The 20,992-nt window shown below is 46.9% G+C and overlaps 1 protein-coding gene across 1 annotated transcript in view; it reads right to left on the bottom strand.

Annotated features, from left to right (window-relative positions):
- The window catches only part of ITGA9 (integrin subunit alpha 9), a 337,384-nt gene that overhangs the window by 21,917 nt on the left and 294,475 nt on the right, over window positions 1-20,992 (bottom strand). Inside the window, 4 exon segments of the mRNA XM_027583039.2 lie at window positions 7,499-7,600; window positions 11,284-11,403; window positions 13,211-13,306; window positions 13,309-13,338. Of these exon segments, the coding sequence (XP_027438840.2) occupies window positions 7,499-7,600; window positions 11,284-11,403; window positions 13,211-13,306; window positions 13,309-13,338 (348 nt within the window).

Below are 20,992 nucleotides of genomic sequence, written 5' to 3'. Positions count from 1 at the left end.
GAGCCCGATGTGGGACTCGATCCCAGGACTCCAGGATCATGACCTGAGCCGAAGGCAGTTGCTTAACCAACTGAGCCACCCAGGTGCCCCAAACTCTGGGTGTTATGAGTATCCAGAGTCCCCACAATCGACAAACCTTTACAAGTACTCCCACAGAATCGAAACTAGTACGTATCAGAGTATACACCAGAGTCCAGAGTCCACAGAATCGACAAACTCTGGGTGTTACAGTTATCCAGAGTCCCAGCACAAACGACAAACTCTGGGGTGTTACGAGTATTCCAGAGTCCCCACAGAATCGACAAACTCTGGGGCGTTACGAGTATTCCAGAGTCCCCACAGAATCGACAAACTCTGGGGCGTTACGAGTATTCCAGAGTCCCCACAGAATCGACAAACACTGGGGCGTTACGAGTATTCCAGAGTCCCCACAGAATCGACAAACACTGGGGCGTTACGAGTATTCCAGAGTCCCCACAGAATCTGGCTGAGCCTCCTCCTTCCTTCTCTCCTTCGTCTTCCCTCTCCTGTCATCTCACTTCTTTCCTGGGCTCACATGCCCGTCTCACGTTCACTTCTTGAGAGTCTAGCCTAGGACCCGTGTGACTTCCTGTGGCGTGCCTTCCCTCTCCCTGGCACCTGGAAAACTCCTTCAGGGCTTGTTCAGGGTCATGCCTCCTTTCGTGCAGCCTGTCCTCACCTCTTCAGCAAGGCACTCTCAGCACATAACCACACCGTGCTGTGTGCACGGCTCTGTGTGCACCCGTGTGCATGCACACGCGCACGTGTGTGTGTGCGTGTGTGTGCGCGTGTGTGCTGTGGAAGTCTGGAGGCTAAAAAATGGTTCTTGTTCACACTTATTGGGGGTTCAACTCATGTCTAGTGAAAGAATTTGATGGACCAGACAGCAGCCTTGTCCTAAAATACAACTTTTCACGGCAGAACTCTCTAGAGTCTAGGGGTTCAGTGAGGGGGTACAGAGGCCACCAAGGGAAATGGAGAGAAAGGGGCGCCTGGGTGGCTCAGTCGTTAAGCATCTGCCTTCGGCTCAGGTCATGATCCCAGGGTCCTGGGATACAGTCTTGCATCAAGCTCCCTGCTCAGACAAGTCTGCTTCTCCTCTCCTTCTACCCCTCCCCCTGCTTGTGCTCTCTCTCTTTCTCAAATAAACAATATATTTTAATTTTTAAAATTTTTTTAAAGATTTTATTTATTTATTTGAGAGAGAGAGAAAGAGCCCAAGAGCGGGAGGGTCCGAGGGAGAAGCAGACTCCCCACTGAGCAGGGAGCCCGAGGTGGGACTCGATCCTGGGACTCCAGGATCATGACCTGAGCCGAAGGCAGTCGCTTAACCAACTGAGCCATCCAGGCACCCCAAACAATATATTTTAAAAAAAAGGAAATGGAGATTAAAAAACTGGGGGAATTTGAGGTCCCCCAGCCCTGATTCAACCAGAGCATATTTCAATTTAGGAGTGGGTTCTGTCATTTACAAAAATAACAACGATGATGACAGTCATGATGATAACCAGAGATCCCTGGTTTAGGATAAACTGACCGAGACTCTTGAGGATTTGGCAAAAGGAGAGGCTTATTCTTCATGTGGTTCATCCTGTCCTTGGCCATCGCTTTCTGCAGTGAGAGCCACTATTAACTGAACCACCCATGTGGACGCACCAGGCAAGGGGCTTTGCATCAAGATGTCATTTGATCCCTCCCAACCCGTTTGAACAGGCATTCCCTACACGTGACCTGCACAAATTGCCACGTCTTTACTGAGAGAAATCTACCTGTCTGCTTCCATCTCCTCTGCCACCATCACCTCTTGCCAGGTAACTGTTGCAAGCTTCTAACTAGCCTTCTTATGTCCACCTTTCCTTCTTACGATCCACTAACCCCACAGCAGCCTATGATTTTTAAAGAATCTACAGTTGACCCTTGAACCACACAGGTTCGAACTGTGCGGGTCCACTTATATGCGGGTTTTTTTCTCGATAAATACAGTACAGTGCTGTAAATGTATTTTCTCTCCCTTATGATTCTCTTAACATTTTCTTTTCTCTAGCTTACTTTGTTGTGAGAATATAGCACATAATACAGATAACATACAGCATACGTGTTAATTGACTGTTCATGTTATCAGTAAGGCTTCTGGTCAATAGTAGGCTATTAGTCATTACGTTTTTGGAGAGACAAAGGTTATATGTGGATTTCCGACTGCCGCAGGAGTCGGTGCCCCTAACCCCTGCATTGTTCAAGGGTCAACTGTGTATTGGATCATGCCATTCCCTGCTTCAAACAGAAGCTCTCAGGGGCTTCCCTTCATTACTGCCCCTTGGCGTGACATGGCATGGCCCTGCCTACATGGCCCCCCACGGACATCTTCACTGTTCCCCGGGCTCTTGCCACACTGGTCTTTGAACTGTGAACATGGTGGGCCGTTCGTGTCTTTAAGCAGCTCTCCCAGCAAACTGGGGCCCTTCTCCCCATCCTTGGCCAGCAAATTCCTTCTCACTTTCTAGGTCTCAACGTCCTTGGAGAAAGATTCTCTGACTCCCCCTTTAATAGAAAGCAGGTTAGTCCCATAGAACTCACCTCAGTTTGAAATGAAATCCTCTTTGCTTCCCTGTTTACCATCTGGGTTCTCCTCTCAGTCAGCTCTGGGAGTGTAGGGACCATGTTTATTTTGTTCCCCATTGAACCCCTAGTGCCTAGTACAACACCTAGCTCTTAGCAAGCCCCCAATAAGTATTCATTAAGTAAACATGCAAATGGTGACTATTAGGAAGTAGGACTCACGTTCTGGCAAACTGTGCTGTGATACTTCTCAATTCCTTATGGTTATAAGTGAATTCTCGCTTGTGGGGGTGGTGGGGGAGGGGGAGGACCACCTTCGGATGATGGCAGAGGATGGGGATGGTGGTGACCTTCCAATGACCCTCTTCTGCATCCTACATCTCAATGTAACTTGAGGTGCAAGGGGGAAAACCTCTCTTGCCACGTGGAACATAATTTTAACTATAACTGGCCACATAAATAGTCAAGCACAAGTTACAAACTACTAGGTGACTGTAAAAACTGCAGAGCTTGCGTCAGGAAGCAGTCCAACATAAGGACCATAAGTGGCACCTTTTGGAGTCACCTCTGTTTACCATGTTAGGTGATGCCCCTCTGGTTGAGATGGCCTGGCTTGTGTCTTTGGTTGGGGGGGGCAATGCAATGGTAGGGTGCAGAACAAAGGCAGAAATCTCTAGCAAGTAGAAAGCAGCTTTCCCGAGTTATGGGTGGGGAAACTGAGGCTTGCCAAGCCTACCTGGCACCCAGAGTCACACAGCTAGGACGTGAGGGAGATGGATTTGAAACCGGGCTTTTCTGAATCCCAAGGGGAGATGCAGTGCTCTGTCTCCACAGAGGCCTGACTTCTTGAAACGGCCAAGCCTGGGAACTGAACTGAAATGGCTTCAGAGAAAATTGCTGTCCTGAGCAATGAGTGCTTGACAGGGCAGGTTTCCTTAGAAGTGAAAGCATGGCTGTGGTCCTGAGGCTTCCTTCTGAGGTCTGATTAGGCCGAGAAGGGAAAGCCCCCTCTGGGGGGAGGACATCCAGGTCCAGTCTGAAGGAGCTGGCCGGGCTCCAAGGCCACCTGGGCCGTTTTAAAAGAGATACTTTGAAACGAGTCAACGATTTCCTCTCCCTACTGGATACTTTGCATTCGTCCAAGCCCCTTCACCCCCACAGGCTCAGTGCCTTCCCGTGGGACTGGCAGGGTGCAGCGGGGAGGGGGAAGGAGCACCTGGCTGGGAGTCAAGCATCCTCGGCACTGTTTTTGGCTCAGTCACTGTGAGGTCTTGGGCAAGTCATTTCTTCTTCCCAAGTGTCACAGGCCCTTTGTTCACTGGAGGAAGAAGCTTATCGGTTCTAACCCCGGGGGGTGGGGGCACAAGGGAATCTCTGGTTTAACAAGGGGCACGCGTTAAAATTCTGACCCATTTTCCCATCTGCAGGAGGGGTGCTGATGGCAGTGGGCTGCGTGAGGGAGGTGAATGCCAACGTGGACATATGGTTCCCATGCACCATGGCAGAAGGAGAAGGGCCCCAAACATTTGCCCTGTCAAATTAGCAAGGAAACGGCACACATTCAAGCACATTAGTTCTTTAAAAAAAAAAAAAAAAAAAAAAAAAGCAAAAGAGCACGAACACTCCTTAACCATCTTTGGACAAAGATTTTCACATTCTCTCACACCCAACAAAGTGGTCTAAATGATTGAACGAGGACTCTGGCTCAGATGGGCGCCCTAAGAAGAGCCAGGGGTTAGCTGGCCCAATACTGACCCTCTGGATTAGAGAGGCACATGGGAGGGGACATTTGTCACTTTTTAGCAGTCCCGTTATGACCCCCCCACCCCCTTCTAGTGCTGGGGAATCCTCCCCTGTGTGTGTCTCAGGGCAATGGTGAGGCCGAAGTGCCTGTGATCTGCTTTCCCTGCGGTGTGGTCTCCCGGCGACAGGGACCTAAACTCAGCCAGTGAGAGGCTCCTGCCTGACTCAGAGCAAGAGGTGGAGAGAAGCCAAGCAGTGACGGTTGTGTCCAGGGCACCATGCCAGGCTCTTCCTGTGGTCAGACTGAGCCTGGGGTCCTGGTTCCTTAGGCTTCTTGACTCCTCTCCTATCCCCAGCCTGGATCTCAGCATTCCTGGTGATTCTGAGAGCCACCAGACAGCCTTTGGACCCATTCTGATTCTGCCAAAAAGGGATGGCATAATCCCTCCTGCTCGCTCCTAAAATCTCAGCCTGGTACCCACTCCACATGGCAATGACTTATTCATCTGGGGATTTGTGTGTGTGTTATATTTTCTGCTATTTGAAAATATCAAGAAAATAGATTTGCTATGTAATTTCTACAAGCTTCTCATCCAGCCTGAGAAGGTAGCTCGAGGTGGGGGGGGGGGGGGAGGGAGGGGTGGCTCGAAGTCACAAAGCCGATTCTCCAGATTCTTAGTTGGCCCCGGGGGAGTTTTTAGCCTTAGTTGTTGGCCACTCTCCTGAAAACTAAGAAGGGCTGAACTGAATATAAGAAGAGGAAATTCAGCATATTCTTGGCACCTGGAAAGCGGTACGGAATGCCACCCCACCAGTCTCGCCTAGAACCTTCAGGTGTGGATCTGCATACAGCCAGGTACACTTGGTGTGGTTGGTCTTGGACAAATGCTAACACCCGACCTGGAAAAGTACTCCCAGGGCAAACGCTTCAAGAATCTATTACATATTTCTAGTTATTCACCCAAATGCTTTGTCAAGCACTACTCAGACCATAGCATCAAAACAAAAGATCCCAAAGGTCACAGGAAAATCAGTTAATGTCCCTGTTGATGAAATTTACCACTGTGTACACATTAGGTGGTTACAAATCGGGTCGTTTCCTCTTCTCACCCACCCCCTGCTCCATACCAGCTGCAAGGACACTTCCTATTCATTCCAAGGCCCTCAAAATTTGGTACCTAACCTAAAATCTTGTGAAATTTTGCTTGGTTTAAATTTGGTGGCTATCCTCCATGGAAATTTCCCCTCCAATAGATAATTGACAGAGAGCCAGACATTCAGAAGACTCACGCAGTGAAGAACGTGTTTGTTCTAAAAAAGCAAACCTTCCTACTCAGAAAAGATTTTTTTTTTCCCTGCCAGGAAAGTTGAGAACAGATTGTAGGACTTCATCTTAGCTCATGGGTTGAAAAGGCAAAGTCCCGGAAAGGAGGGAGAAAGGTACACTGTAGGATTCTGATGGCTGAGTGCTAAAGAAAAATCAGTGGAAATGAGAGCTTCTTCCAAAGAACTCTTGATCATGAAAATATCGCCATAGTGCTCAAAATGGAACAGTAATTAATGCAAGTGGTATTTTGGGGGCGTACAGATGACTCAGAAGCTGACAATGGGATGTTAAGCAATGTCTTCCTGGATCCCACAGCTCAGTGTTCTCATCGAAGGCAATGTGCCCGGGGATTTTTTTTTTTTTTTTTCATCTACACAAGTAATTCCACCTGTAGAAAACCTGCGACTTTACATCCACTAGCTCTGAAGTGGGAACACTGTGGTCTACCCAAACATTCCAAACCTCTCCGTTGGGCATGGATTGCATTCTAGAAAACTTTTTAACCAGAGCTATGACAGTGAGTGATGGATCACAGTCTCCTTCACTTCCCAGGTGAGGGTCTGAATTAGCAGTGCAATAGCCATAAGGCAGAGAGGAAAAGGCAAGAGCCGGCTCCAAATATCTGACCTGCCAGAAAGACTCACCCTCGAGGGTGAGAGATGCCAGTGCGTCATTCGGTTCGGTTTCTGTTATTAAAATTAGCGGCTGGCCAATTCCTCAGCGTGAACAGAGGAGTCAAGCTCTGCATCTGACGGTCCTTCCCCGCACTGAGCCCAGGTCCTGGTGTGGCTCTAACATCCCTCTCCGCTTCACAGACCCACATTCATTCTGGACCAGCCGATGTTCTCGTCTCTTGTTCACCACACAGGAGCAGGACTGAGGTTTCGTGGTGGTCCCCAGAGACTTATTCTTTTAGGGTCTTATAAGAGTGGGCTTTGGTCGGCTCCCCATTCTAACCTTTAGGTGCATGGTGTTTCCGTTGTCGATGGGAAATAACTTAACCTCCTTTTCTTCGTAGGTACATAATCTCTAGGAATTTATCACACTGGTAAATTTGTCACAGCAACATGGACTCTTCCAAGAGTCCCCTGAGGGAAGATGGATTCCAGGGAAGGGGTACAAAAAGGTAGCATCACTGCCTAGCTCAGTGGCAAAACAAGTTCAAAGGCTGCCGTGTCCCCTTTCTTTCTGCCTAGGATCTGAGTATGGGTATCAGGGATGCGCCTCCCCTCCCTACCCCTGAAAACCAGTAAAGGGCAGTAAAATCCCAAGGCCACACTTCTCCTCCAGCCTCTCCCACACCCCCACATTCAAGCCTCCCAGCTGCTGTGCCCGCCTATGTCTCTGAGGCCTGCCCCCCCCAACTGTACTTTATAGAGGACAAGGGCATAGAGAATGAAAGAATGTTCTAGGGCTTGGAAAATTGGATGTGACCTCTTTTAAAGTTATTCAAACAACTTGTTTTTAAAATGCCCAGTGTTTATCCATGGAGCAATGTGATTGGGGAGGCAGATGAGGTTTCAGGGAAAGGTCTGAGAAAGATAAAAATAGTCTTGGCTTTCAGAGTGGAAATCCAAGCCCTATCAAGGGTACTTCCAGACTATTTTTCCTTTGGCCAGTCATAGCAGGGAGCATTCACATAATGATGGCCCGGTAAAGAACAATGCTATCACAAGAGCAGACCGCAGAAGTTCTCCATGGGGGCCTGGAAGCCAAGGCAGGCCTGGTCTTGGGTTTACCACAAAGCTGACATCTTGGCTCAGAGACCGTCTTTACCCTCAAATTCTAGCAGCACGCCACCCAGATTCCCTTACCCTCCGAGGAGGGCTGTTCTAGGGGTGGCTGACTCACCATCATCTCCTCTGGGTTCCCATTGGCTATCTCCACCACCCTCAGGGCAGGGTCCACCTTGACCTTCGCGCGGGTCATAAACTGGATGACAGATGAACTGTCCTGTGGAGGAAACAACACAACTCAGTGACGGATTTTTTTTTTTTTTTTTTTTTTTAGTGACAATGTCTGGGCCTTCAGGTAGCGGGAAGAACTAAATTCCAAGATTCCACATGGGCCAGACCAATATGTTATCACTGAACTAGATACCTCCCCATCCCTGGCACCCACATACAGCAGAGCTTTCCAGCCTCTCTCTCTCGAGAATTCGCTTGTGCCATGGTGGATGCTGAAAAATTGAAGTTTTGCCAATCATCAATGCATGCAAGTTTGTGTGCTGTGGTTTCCAAGTGGTAAGAGCCACATATTTCGATATTGATACTGACATATTCACAAAGAGTAGAAAATAAATAAAGCTGTTTAATTGTGTACAACAAATCCAGGCCTGGCATTCCATAGAAGGCATCTGATTTCTATTTCTCAAGCATCTTCCTGCTCTGACCACAACCCTCAAACCCTTCACATGAGTTACTTTTAACTCTTTCTCGACCCTTAAATGAGGCTGCCTGGGAGTCAACCCCACTAACGTGGAGAGAGGGGACCATGGAGGGGTGAGAAAGGGAAACATCTGGCTTAGAGGTGATGGCCCGAAGAGCAAGGAGCCTGGGGTGGGTGTGGACTCATCTAAGACTCAGGAAGAGCCCACCAGCCAGAGGCAGTTGCCAGCCTTGGGGGGGTGGGGCTCAGATCCAAATAATGAGAAAATGGCTCCCAGGCAGGGATGGAGGAGGAATTTGGAAAAAGGGCAAAATTATGACTCAGGGAAGGGTCAGAAGCTTGAGCCTGTGGTACAGACGGCGCTGCACCGACCCCGGATGGAGGAGCAACCTGGCTTCTGGCGGGTACACCCGAGCATTGGGAGCGCACCTGTGGGGGCGGCTGGGGCTCTGCTGGCAAGGTGTCGCCTGGCACACCCACCCACATCTCCACAGCCTGCCTGCCACACAGGAGGTGCACATCACAAGCCAGCTGTGGCCCAGTGATTAACGGTAGTGGTATTTGGCGGAGTACCCTCTCCTAGAAAACAGTTCTGAGGGAGCCCTCTGCCCCTCTCTGCCGGAGAAACCACAAAGGCCCTCCTGGGAGGACACATGGGGATGCCACTTTGTGTACTTTACCTGGGAGCTATGCACTGATTATTGCTCTTTTTTAAAACAGCAATAAAACCAATTTTGAATGCTTCAGGGAAGCTTGTTGCTCAAACGGACTGCGCCAGTGAGCTCTCATTAAGCACTAAATAATTGTGTAGGCAAATAAGCTTTTTACCAATTTAACGGTTTCGCAGAGTTGTGGTTTTATGTGTCAGGATATACTGTGTTGGCAATCGTGGATCGTCGTCATCTCGGATGTCCCTACAACAATAGCAATGACCACGACGGTAACCGTCAGAGCTAAAGGCCGAGCAGATGGGCCTGCCACGCGACAGGCCCCTGGCAGTTGCCGAAGAACACTTTCAGAGAAATCGGAATCCTCTGCTAATATACAAAGTCAGACCCTACATTTCAAATGAAAACTTGTTAAGATCGAAACAATAAGACCTCAAATTCCCTGGTCTGGGGCCGGACCTTGAGGTCAAGGAAAATAAACACAACTGTAGGCCCAGGCAAACCACATGGCTGGAACAGCTCCATATCCTTAGGGAGGCCGGAGGGCTCCGGGAGCCGGCTAGCGCTCACTCCCCAAGGGAGGTCGTGGCTGGCTCCGGGGGACTGACATTCGGTATTTCAAGCCCTAGGAGCAGCTGGGGCCCCATCTGGTTCCAGGTCGGCCTCATTTTAGGCTTTCCTCTGCACCTGGAATTTCTGGTTTCTGCAGAAAGGGCACTTTCAGGGAGAATGAGCCTCTAACACCTACAGAGGACACCCCACAGCTGTCTCTTGGGGTGCAGACTGGGCTGGATGGTCCTTGGGAACAGCAGGCAGTGGGACATGGCCCTTGGCAAAGGGTCACCACGGAGCACTGGGAGAGAGGGAAGCTGAGGAGCAGGCCACAGGGCTGTGTGCAAGAAAGGCCTTAGGCCTTGCGGTTAAATTAAGGACAGATGACTGAAGTGCAAGCAGCCTACACCTGGGTTAAGGGTGAAAGAGGAATCAGAGTGGCTTTCTGCCCTCGGCGCCATAATCAGGGCTCTGGTGACAGTGACGAGTGTGGCATGGGGAATAAAACTGTCTCCAGGGCCATCTGTCAAGAAGATGAACAGGACAGGTAGGATTACGGGATCCTGGGGACCCGTGCCGGGAAGGCACTTCCTGTGATGCGGGCCTTCCAGACCCCCTTCCTGGAATCCCAGGACAGCCACTGGGGCTCTGGCTCCTCCCTGCTCCCTTCCCAACGCTGTCCTTTTTTAAGGGAGAAGCACAACAGGGAGTCACTGCTGTGAGAGCCCAGCGCACCCCAAACTGATCTCCCTGCGAAGGAAGCCAGACAGACGGAACTGCGCACAGCTCTGCCTGGGTGTGTGTGTGTGTGGGGGGCTGCGCCAGTTACAGATGGAAAGTGGGCAGAACATCTTGCATCCCCCATGCCTGGGACTTCTCAGGTCAGCATGCTACTGCCACACCTAATTTAAAAACTAACATTGGAATGACTTTTCTAAAGATATTCATTCAGGTTTATACTGAACACATTTAGTTCTTCCAGAGGAAAATAAATAGAATCTCTGTGGCTAACAGGCATATTTTATTTTATCTTCACAAGTGATTATTTTTAAAGCATCTTGTTGGACGTGGCCTTTCATACTCAGCAGCTCTTATGTTAAAATAAATCAGTGAATTTGTCTGACATTTTTTTAAGAACCACTAATTCACTAGAGAGGTATAGAAATACCTCCATAGAACCTCATGGAGCCCTCTGCTCCAAAAACTGCTGTGCATTTGTCTTTGTTTTTAATACCATTTGACAGTATTTTTAAATGAGCCACTTTTGATATGATAAACTCATAATAGCAAAGTCACCTGGAATTCAAAAGTTGGACTTCTCTGAAATAAGGTGTTGTCCAAACAAAGGACTGGCAAACTACCACCCAGGGGTCAAATCTGGCCCTTTGCCTGTTTTTGTAAATAAAGTTTTATTGGAACACAGCCCACGTGAAACACGCCCACTCATTTGCAGATTGTTTATGGCTGCTTTCACAATACAATGGCAAAGCTGAGCTGTGGCAAGAGGCTGTAAAGGCCTGTAAAGACTGAAATATTTACTACTGGCCTTTCACAGACCACTGATTTAGAACGGGGTCCTAAGAGCAGCAGTACTGGTGTCACTTGGGAGCTTGTCAGAAATACAGAATCTCAAACTCCACTCCCAGGCATTTGCATTTTAACAAGGTCTCCAGGTGATTCTGATGCAAGCTAAAGTCCGAAAAACTTAAATGTGCAAACAAAACACCTGGGGAGCTTATTAAAATGAAGACGCTGATTCAGTAAGTCTGGGTCATAGAGCCCAAGATCCTGCATTTCTTTTTTTTAATTCTGCATTTCTAATAAGTTCCCAGGTGATATGGATACTGCTGGTCCTCAGAGCACACTTGGAATAGCAAGGGTCTGGTATCCCCCACCCCCAGCATCCTCTAGCAGCAAATTACCGACGGCACTTACCAGAAAAGTTTTAAAAGGGGCAGGGAGAGTTCTGAGAAAACCCGCTCCAATGCTTTTAAATGAACCCAAAGAGTGCAGTTCCCCAGGTATTACCTTCTTCAATATTTCTGTGTTCAGCAGCATGTAAATGTCTATAGTACGACTTTCTTCTTTAGCAAGCGCACTAAGGTTACAGTGCATCGTTAGGCAAGAAATTCCTAGTTTTTCACAGTCCTGAAAAGAAAAATAAGAGAACTGTCAAATGGTATTAAAAACAAAGACAAATGCACAGCAGTTTATGGAACAGAGGGCTCCATGAGGTTCTATTCTGGTCACTAAGACAATCCCATGCCGAGGAATTCCATAAGAAGGTGCAATCATTCCTTCTTGCCACTAGAAGGCAATAGAGGGATTTCCTGCCCTGCAGGCACCTGAGCATACTTTTTGTCAAGCAAATGGGAAAAAGCCATCCGCTGGTTTACTCTACCAAAAAATTGGATTTCACAAGGAGAAATAATTGTTTTTCAAAAACAAACACATTTACATATTTCAAAAGCATTTTTGTTATGAGTTCGGAACAAAGATGTGTTTCCTACATGATGTAATTTTTGCCTGTATGGTGGCAAATACGCTTTCGTGCTCTTTTCAGGGAGAACAAATAAGAGGGCTGAGAAGTCACAGGATTGATGGAAACATATGAGTAAAGAAAAGCACAGGTTTGACCAAGAAAATACGTGAATCACCAATAGAAACCTAAATTCCAAATTAAAGTTATAAAAGAGGAATTCTTCCAAAAGATGTTTGGAAGGGTTTCAAGGGTGGGGTAAGACTGTCAGTCATATACAGAGTTGTGTCTGTCAAACCACTAGATATCAATGTACCTAACAATTCTAAGGGCTTTTAAAAATAGTTGTATCATCAGCACTAGCTAAGTAAAAACAGAACAAAACAAAAAACAAAAAACAAAACCAAGAAAAAACGTCAAAACCAAAAAAACACCCCCATATCCCCAAGTGGCAAACAGCCATACATTCTCTTTCAGGAAAAAAAGAGAAAAAAATGTGAGGGAGATGTGCCCAGCCTGAAATAAGGAGCTAGAGAGTTGTAACCAAATATATGGGGGAAAGGAGGCTTTGGGAAAGCACACAATTCCATCTTCAACACCCTCACTTTTAAAACAATGGAGGTATAACTTACATATAGTAGACAGAATTAAATCTTAAGGGTCCACCTTGATATATTTTACATATTTATACCCAGATCAAGATACAGAACATTTCCAGTACTTAAAGCAGGTTCCCTCAGGCCCCTACCCCTTTTGATATTCCTTCAAGAGTAACTACCATCCTAACCTCCAATACCACTGCTAGTCTTGTTATTTCTGAACTTCATGTAAGTGAAATATTATGTGTGCTTTGGCTCCAGCTTCTTTCAGGCGTTATTATGTCTGTGAGGTTCATTTCATGTTGCTGTGTGTGGTAGAATTGTTTGTTACTCTGTAATACTCCTGTGTGTGGCTACACCACAATTGTCTACCCATTCTCCTGTTGATGGGGATCTGGACTGTTCCCAGCTTTCCGTTATAAGAAGATTACCGTAAACATTCTTATCCACGTCTTTCAGAGGACATCAATACTCATTTCTCTCGGGGATATACCTGGGAATGGAAGTGCTGGGTCATAGGGTACAGAGATGTTTAGTTTTCCGTGATCCTGCCCAAGAGTTTCCCACAGTGCTTGTAGGAGACCATCACTCTTGCTTAGACTCATACTAGGTGGAGAAATGTTTTGCTTTGTGCTTGGTGGGTTGCGAAGGTTTTCCCTTTGCCAGGCAATGGAATTTGGAATGTAAATTTAACACTTTGATTGAAACCTCAGGCTGAAAAATAGGAGTTGACCACAGTCCTTGTGACTTTATCCGCCAATTGATTAAAACCAGATTTGGGAAATAATAAATGCCAAATAGAAAATGGCCTCTCATCTCAGACTTACGTCCTAGTGAGGACCACCCATGTGAACCCAACTAGTAAGCAAATCCTTACCAAGACTTTTCTTCCAGACTTTGTGAAAAAGGCAAATATTGTATGGAAGATATTTTCTTGCTCTTGAGGGATGATGCAGGGGGTTGGGGTTTTTCTGGAAGGAAACAGTTTCCCTTCTCTTGGCTCACCTGAAAATGAAAAGAAATCTGTCAGAGTGGTCTGTCCCAAGAATGAATCCTGAGCCTGGATTCCCTTGTTGCAGGGGTGATAACAAAGTCCACACTTTCCCCCTTGTCCATTCTCCAGTGGACAGTACGGCTGCAAAGCTGAAGGGCAGAGTAGTAGCCTCAACCATGCCAAACAATCCTAAGTCCTTAAATAACTGAGGATGAGATGGTACACAACATGCAATTGAGATGTGACTAGGAGACAGTAAGACTTAAGGAACAAAACAAACCCTACACTTTACGGTTTCTAAAGCACATTTATAAACCTCTTGTAGCTACTCTCTGAGGTGAGATTTCATGCTCTTTGTCTGGATGAGGACACTGAGACTCAGGTTAAGTCACTGGCCAACAATCACAGAGTCCAGAACCCAGGTTTTGAACCCAGGTCTTCTGAGACCAAGCCCTCATGCATGGTCCCACTGCCAGAGTTTTCAAACTGTGTTCCATAGAACTCCCAGGGTGCTGTAAAAACCCCACAGTCATCTCCCCAGAGAGGAGAAGAGGCATCTAGCAGGACCCCTCTGGGCCCCCATTCTCTGCTCCAACTAGAGCAGCAGCTACATACAATGTCACTTAAAATGAGGGTTCTGCTAAAAAAAAAACAAAAACAACAACAACAAAAAAACAAGTTGGACAGCTAACCCACTGAGCCATACAGGAGTTTATATGCCTGTGAGCTCTTGGTGAGTTATCTGATTTTGCTTCCGATGGCAGTAGCAACCATGCTGAGCAACAGCAACATTAAAACAAAACACACTGAAACAACAGTTTATGGTCTCCCATGTTGGTTTCTTTGAGAACAACACTATTTTTGAGGAAATGCTGAAAAAACCAAGACTTTTTATACACATCATCATACCACACTGGTTGTAGCTGAGGACTAGACAGAACTGAAGGTCAAGTGGTAAAATTTGTAATTAGTAATTCATAATTTAGGATGGTGTTTATAATCCCATTTCTAACCAGAATTATCTGTTTAAATCAAACACTCTTATTTTTAATGCCCTTGAGGAAAATATAGTGTGTTTGAATTTATTCAAGAATGTTTCAGCTCCTCATTCACGGTAGGGAGCAAAACTTAAAAACTTTTACGTAGAGAAACTTCTAACTTAAGCCAACAGTGCTAATCTTTTCATAATGAACTATAAAATAAGACTCCCAAATGTGCTGCATTAATCTCGATTTTTCTTTGGTCTAATAAACACATACGCCAGGATTTACTATATATGCCTAAAAACAAGTAAGATGAAGGTCTCTTTCCTCAAATTAATTATTAAAAAAGAGAGAGTTGCCTTTACCAATCTCTCATAGTTTAGGATTTATTATTCTTTAAGAATATCTTATAATTTGGGACTGTCTCAATTACTTTACTTTTTTTAAAGATTTTTATTTATTTGAGAGAGAGAGGGTGAGAGAGAGAGCACAAGCAGGGTGAGCAGGAGAGGGAGAAGCAGACCCCCTGCTGAGCAGGGAGTCTGATGCAGGGCTCTACCCCAGGACCCTGGGATCACGACCTGAGCCAAAGGCAGATGCTTAACTGACAGAGCCAACCAGGCGCCCCTCAATTACTTCATTTGAACCACAAAATCTGGGAAGACACATCAGCCTGAAACAGTCTCAATCAATATTGGTTTTGGCAGCTTTTAGAGGTCACGAGAGGGAATTAATGGGAAGGAGGAAATGAGATTTAACACAGATTTCGGGGATTATTCCTCGGGTTGCAAGTGTGTCAAACTGTGCTAAATATTTTAAAGCTCATTTTAGAAAGCAAAACACAGGTCGCTTATGTAGTGAGAATCACGAATAATCACAAGACAAATGAGAAAGACTGCTACAATGTTATGCAACGAGCACTTGAGTTTTGCCATAAATTTCAGCAAGAAGCTTGGATTCAAAATATACTGCATTTCAAATCAATTAGACAAATTTGAGATGATATGCTCTGGAAAACGACTAAAAAGTAGCTTCGTCGTGATAGACGCTGATCTCAAAGGATAGACATTTGCATAAAATCATTTCAGGAGACGTGTGAATGGAAAGAGTAATATAAGTTAATATATTATTCTTACATAATTTTAAGTATACAACTGCATGGTTAAGTTAAATATTGTAAGTAGATATTATTTCATTCCGTTTCTAACTTCTTTTATTGAGGTAAAATTTACATTCACAAACATGCATAGATCTTAAGGGCATAGTCTGATGAAATCTGACAAATGAAATCACCCACATCACCACCACCCCAATGAAGGTACAGAATCTGTCACTCACTCCAGAAAGTTCCCTCTGGCCTCTTTCCAGTCCATTCCCATCCCCTACCTCCAAGGCAACCACACTTCTCACTCTTACTAAGTCGGCCAAAAAAGCATTAAATGTACCTCATCAGGGAAGTGGGGATTGTGTTATTTGGGGGTTACCCTCTATTTAGGCACATAGGGCACATCGTGGATAGAAAACATTTTGTTCATCAAGCATTTGAGAACCTGAATGTGTTGTCCTCATGTTCTTAATTCCAATCATTTTTCACTCTGAAGCATCCTCCACTTTCCCTCTGTCTTCTGAGGTGGACATTTGCTGAAGGCTACTGGAAAAATGGTCCTTCTGCAGCCCTGGGGTGTGCACATTCCTCTGTTGAGATGACTGGGCCTGACCACACAAACACATTGGTCTGGGTTTAGAGAAACAGAATCTCTGAGTCTTGCAGGATGCGTTCATCCTTAATTAAAATCAGGGATGGGGGCAGAGTTCCTCCTGGCTCCGCAAATTGGTGCTTCAGGTCTCCAGGCTGGGAGAGGAAGTGTGGGAATGGAGCCCCAACTCAGCCAGTTTCGTTAACTTGGGGTGCGAGGAGCCTGGCACCGTGAAGACCCCCCACACAGACTGGCAGGAAGCTGGGAATGGCAGGGCAAGTGGGTGAGCAGCTTCTGAAGCCTCAGTGCATGCCAGGCGGGGGCAGACACATGGCTCAGAGCTTCCCTCTCCTCTTTCCCCTGGAGTCTTGGGGGCCAGTGAACAGGGTGCTGACTCCGATGTGATGTGATCCCATGTGACATTTGATCTGCCCCAGTGGAATCTGGAGAAGGGAAGTGGAGACTGAGTCTGTGGTGAATGAAAATCTTAGCCAGTTGTGCTCCCGACTGTGGTTACACGGGCATCACATCAATCGGGGGGAAAACGACATTTTTCTGTGAGGTTCAGGGTGGTCCTCTTTCAAGGGGAGATTGAAGGTTGCCTGGTGTTGCATGAGTCTGATTCCGACTCACTAATCCTGCTACAGACGTTCCCTCAGCTAGAATTGAGCAGCTCAGATCCTGGCCAGGTCATGGAAGGGAAGGAGTCTTCTCTGTTGGATAGATATGTATGCGACAGTTGCAGTAACACCCAACATGTGCGCGGCCCTTACCGTATGCAGGTTCTGAGTGCTTTACACATACTAGCTCATGCAGTCCTTGCCCCCTGGAGGTGAGCGCTGTTATATCCCCATTTTACAGATGGAGAAACGGAGGGGTAAGGGGAGACCAGATGACTACCTGAGGTCCCCCAGTTAGCAGGCCATCCAGCTCCAGAGTTGGTGCTTATAACCATTTTCCTGTCTCTCAGGTATAAAGGCTGAGGATGGCGCTGGGGTAGGAGTCACGGACTGGCAGAAGTGGAGGGAAACCAGACCTTCTTGTTCCCCACCTAGGCCAAAAGGAAGGGAGCACTAGCCTAGAAGCCTAGGAAGCCCAGAATCCTCCGTCTGACCCATTTCTGCCCACTGTGGCCAGAAAAAACAACTCCTGGCCAGAGCGTGGGAGAAAAAGTACCCGCTGGCTGGGGGGCCAGGCTCCTCCAGGCTGTCTTGGGTTGGAAGGGGGACAGAGCATCCTGGAATGTGGTTTCTGGGAGGCAGCCTGCAGATCACGCAGTTCCTTGGCCTCAGCTGACAGATAAAGAACCAGAGCCCCTGAGTTCTAGGACCCGTCCAAGGTCACGTGACTGCCTGTTGGCAGCAAGAAGTATGCGGTGAAGGAATTCCGTGGCACAGGCGGTTTTGATGAGCCCTCGACAGTCCAGAAGCCAGCCCCAGCTCTGCCTCCCGAGAGCTGTGCCAGTTCGGGTCTCCAGGGCCTCAGCTGCCTTGTGTAAAATGAGGATGGTGGCCTAGGTGGCCACTAAGGTGGTCCTCACCTGCTAATTCCTACTTCGAGGATTATCTGTGCATTTTGTAAGAGCACGGGGCCACCCAATCTCACATGACATAGCTAAGCAATTGCCAATCAGCCCCTGCTTGGTTCTAACCACCTTCTTTGCCTAAAATCAAGGGGGAAGTACTGTTTTCTTCTCCCATTGCAGACAATTCAAACACCACAGTGCTCATGCCCCACAGCTTCATCTCTGTGGCTAGCCAAGGGCCCTGTGGCCATTTCCCCCTGCTCATCTCTACCCCCTCACTTCCCATCAATTTTCCAGACCATCCGAGTCCAAATGCTTCCCATGACATGGCTGCTTATCTTCCAGGACCTCCGGGAGCTGGAAGAGGTCCATGTCTACTGGAATGTGAATAAAAGGACTTCACCAGATACACACACAAAGGACAAGAGAATGCAGGACACAGTGTCAAGGCTGGATTCTGCCAAGGCAGCTATTGAGGGTTTTCTGCTGGCTTTTGGTCTCCCTACTCCCCTTGTCCTGACCCCAAAGAAAACATTGTGCAAGTCGGAAAGGAAGAGATGGTGGTGATTTGGGAAATTGTCAGGAGCCCAAGAAGATGTGGACACCACTTGGTGGCAGGGTCCAGGTCAGCCTCGGTCAGGAGGGTTCATGGTCAGAAGCCACCAAGGTGCCAGGCCTATCCGAGGACAAAGTGCTCGGGACACTCTTAGGTGGCCTGGCAAAGTCTCGTTTCATAAAATACTGGGTTCAAAGTATGAATCAGGGCGATTCCATGGGGATGATGCCACAAAAGAGAATCCACCTTTTGCATGTTATAAGTCAAAGGAACATCTAGAGCTTTAACTAAAGATTTTCTGGGTTGTGGTAGTCTGGTAAAGGGGCTGGAGGAAAACAAAGCATTTCCATGTTGTGGTCTGGGGATAGGGGCCTGCATAAGGTACCTCAGAGTTGTTTGCTGACCTAGAATTAGAGAGAGGACACAGGTCTTCCCTGAGGTCCCAGAACAGAGTAGCCCTAATGCAGTCTTTGTCCCTGGGCCTGAAGACTGGAGGGACTGAGAAGTCCTTCGATCTGTTTTCTGGGTCTCATTCCCCAAGAGTATCACCCTGGAAACCAATTCCAACTGCTTAAGGCCCCATCCCTGTACGGAGTTCAGACATAAACGGGAATAATACTAGCTAACATTGGTACCAATCTAAGAGCTATGGCATGCACTGAATCTTTATAGTACCCATGCACAGAGAATACGCATAAATCAGTAAGGTGACCATACTATTTACTGTCCAAACCAGGACATTTTTGAGAGTGAAGTGGGGGAGTCAGTCAGACAGACTAGTAAGATAGAGACCAATATCAGGGATGTGCCAGGCAAACTGGGACATCTGGTCTCCTTAATTTTCACCCCCGTTTTACCAATGACAAGACTGAGGCCCAGAGAGGGTAAGTAGCCAATCATGTACCTAGATGCTTCGACTGTGGAGGGAGCACACCTCTGAAGCCCTCCCTGGATGCCCCATTCCTGGTCCACCTTCCCTGGGCCCAGGCTGCACAGCGTCTGTCCCCCACACACCCGGACCCTCATCCCACTGTCCATCTGCTCACAGCCCTCAGAGCAGTGGCCCTGCTACCACCATGACTCTTGTCTACAAATTTCTCCCTCCCCCAGCAGTTGGATTGTCGTGATCTGCACTCCAGACTCAGGGGAGGTGGCGCTTCACATGGATCCTGGAAGGTAAAGAGAACTTTCAGAGAGCAAAGCGAGAAGGGGAAGGTAATTCCAGGTGGGGAGGAACAGCATCTGCGAAAGCACAGAGGTTCGAACAGTAGACTTGATCTAGAGAGAGCCTAAGAGTTCAACATGGCTCAGGCATCAGATGAATGTTGGGTAATAGTGGTCAGAAAGGAGGCAGGAGAGGTGGGCCTGGACAAAGAGGAGGGTCTTGCAGGCAAATCTTAGATTGGGGGTGGGGTGGGCAGCTACCCAGATGGCAATGAACATGTCTCAGAGTGAAGGAACCACTCTTCACCTGGAGCATGTGCTATTACTGGTATGTGTTTAACAGCCTGAGACACAGACATCTCTTTTCTACCAGCATCAGCCCCATTCCTTGATCATCCTCCAGCTGGCTGGGGTCCAGGGCTGGGAAAGGTCACTGAAGTGTCCCTGGATTGATGGACTGCCTTGAACACAGTACACAGACAACAGAAGAGAAATGGGGGATTCAATTAGGGGAATAAACTGACAACAAGCACCCCCCCCCCCCATGAACGATGCTTGGAGTCCTCACCAATGTGGGTCTTAGGGGAAGTTTGATTTAAAAACTATGTTTGTTAAAAATTATGTTTATTAAATTGACCTGGATTAAAGAGGGCACAGGTTTATTTTGAATAACATGTGTTTCATGTTAACTCCCATTTATCTGTTAATCACTGACTCTATGTTCTCTGTTACATCCTTGGGCCACTTTTCCATCTGGTATTCCACCCATCACAGCTGATGGCAACTGGGTCAACATGACCTGTCCCCTGACTTGCCACCTGCTTCTCTAGATTCACACGCCCCTTGAGTTTGAAAACCCAGAGAATGTTCTGAATGCAAGCTTTGCTAATTCAATTACCTACTGCCTCATCTGGGAACTGAGTATCAGAAGATAATAAGCCCCCTTCTCCCACAGGAGGCCGAACACTTACCATAGTAATTTTGGTGATATTTAAAGTTTTAAATAAAAACAATACTCATAGGGGTGCCTGGGTGGCTCAGTCCTTAAGCATCTGCCTTCGGCTCAGGTCATGATCCCAGGGTCCTGGGATCGAACCCTGCATCGGGCTCCCTGCTCCGCGGGAAGTCTGCTTCTCCCTCTCCCAGTCCCCCTGCTTGTGTTCCCTCTCTCGCTGTCTCTCTCTCTCTGTCATATAAATAAATAAAATCTTAAAAAAAAAACCCAATACTCATAAAATGATTGAGAAATCATACCAACTGGCTAATTCGACCGACCTAAGATGTTTACTCACAGAAAGATAAATAAAATATATATTTTCCATTCACCAAAATATAAACTGTGATAAACAGTCTCTTCCAGTCTTACAGAGCTCCTTAGGTTATGACTTATGTTAAATCACATTGCTCTGATTCACTATTGAGTGTTTCTTGGTATTGACCAAAGAATGGGAAAAGAGGATAATATTTTACTAATAAATCCTAAAACAAATATTTTCGTGTATTACCAGTCATTTCAAGTCTTTGTAATAATACAGACCCAGAATAACGCAGTAGGGGTGGCTGCTCCAAGGTTCCATTCCCTCACTCTGATTTTTCCCCTGAAACGGCACTATTTAACATAAGGGCAGAGAAACCAGTAACAATCCTGGATACTTCCTCCTAATGGGTACGCCTAGCTTTAGGTTACTAATGTATCTGAAAGGTCGAATACACAATTTTTGTGTGCATGCATCATTTCAT

Source organism: Zalophus californianus, chromosome 1 (genome assembly GCF_009762305.2).
Source record: "Zalophus californianus isolate mZalCal1 chromosome 1, mZalCal1.pri.v2, whole genome shotgun sequence".
In the NCBI taxonomy this organism is placed as follows: Eukaryota; Metazoa; Chordata; class Mammalia; order Carnivora; family Otariidae; genus Zalophus; species Zalophus californianus.
Note: the sequence above shows the minus strand (reverse complement) of the source record. Positions and strands in the feature narration are given on the sequence as shown.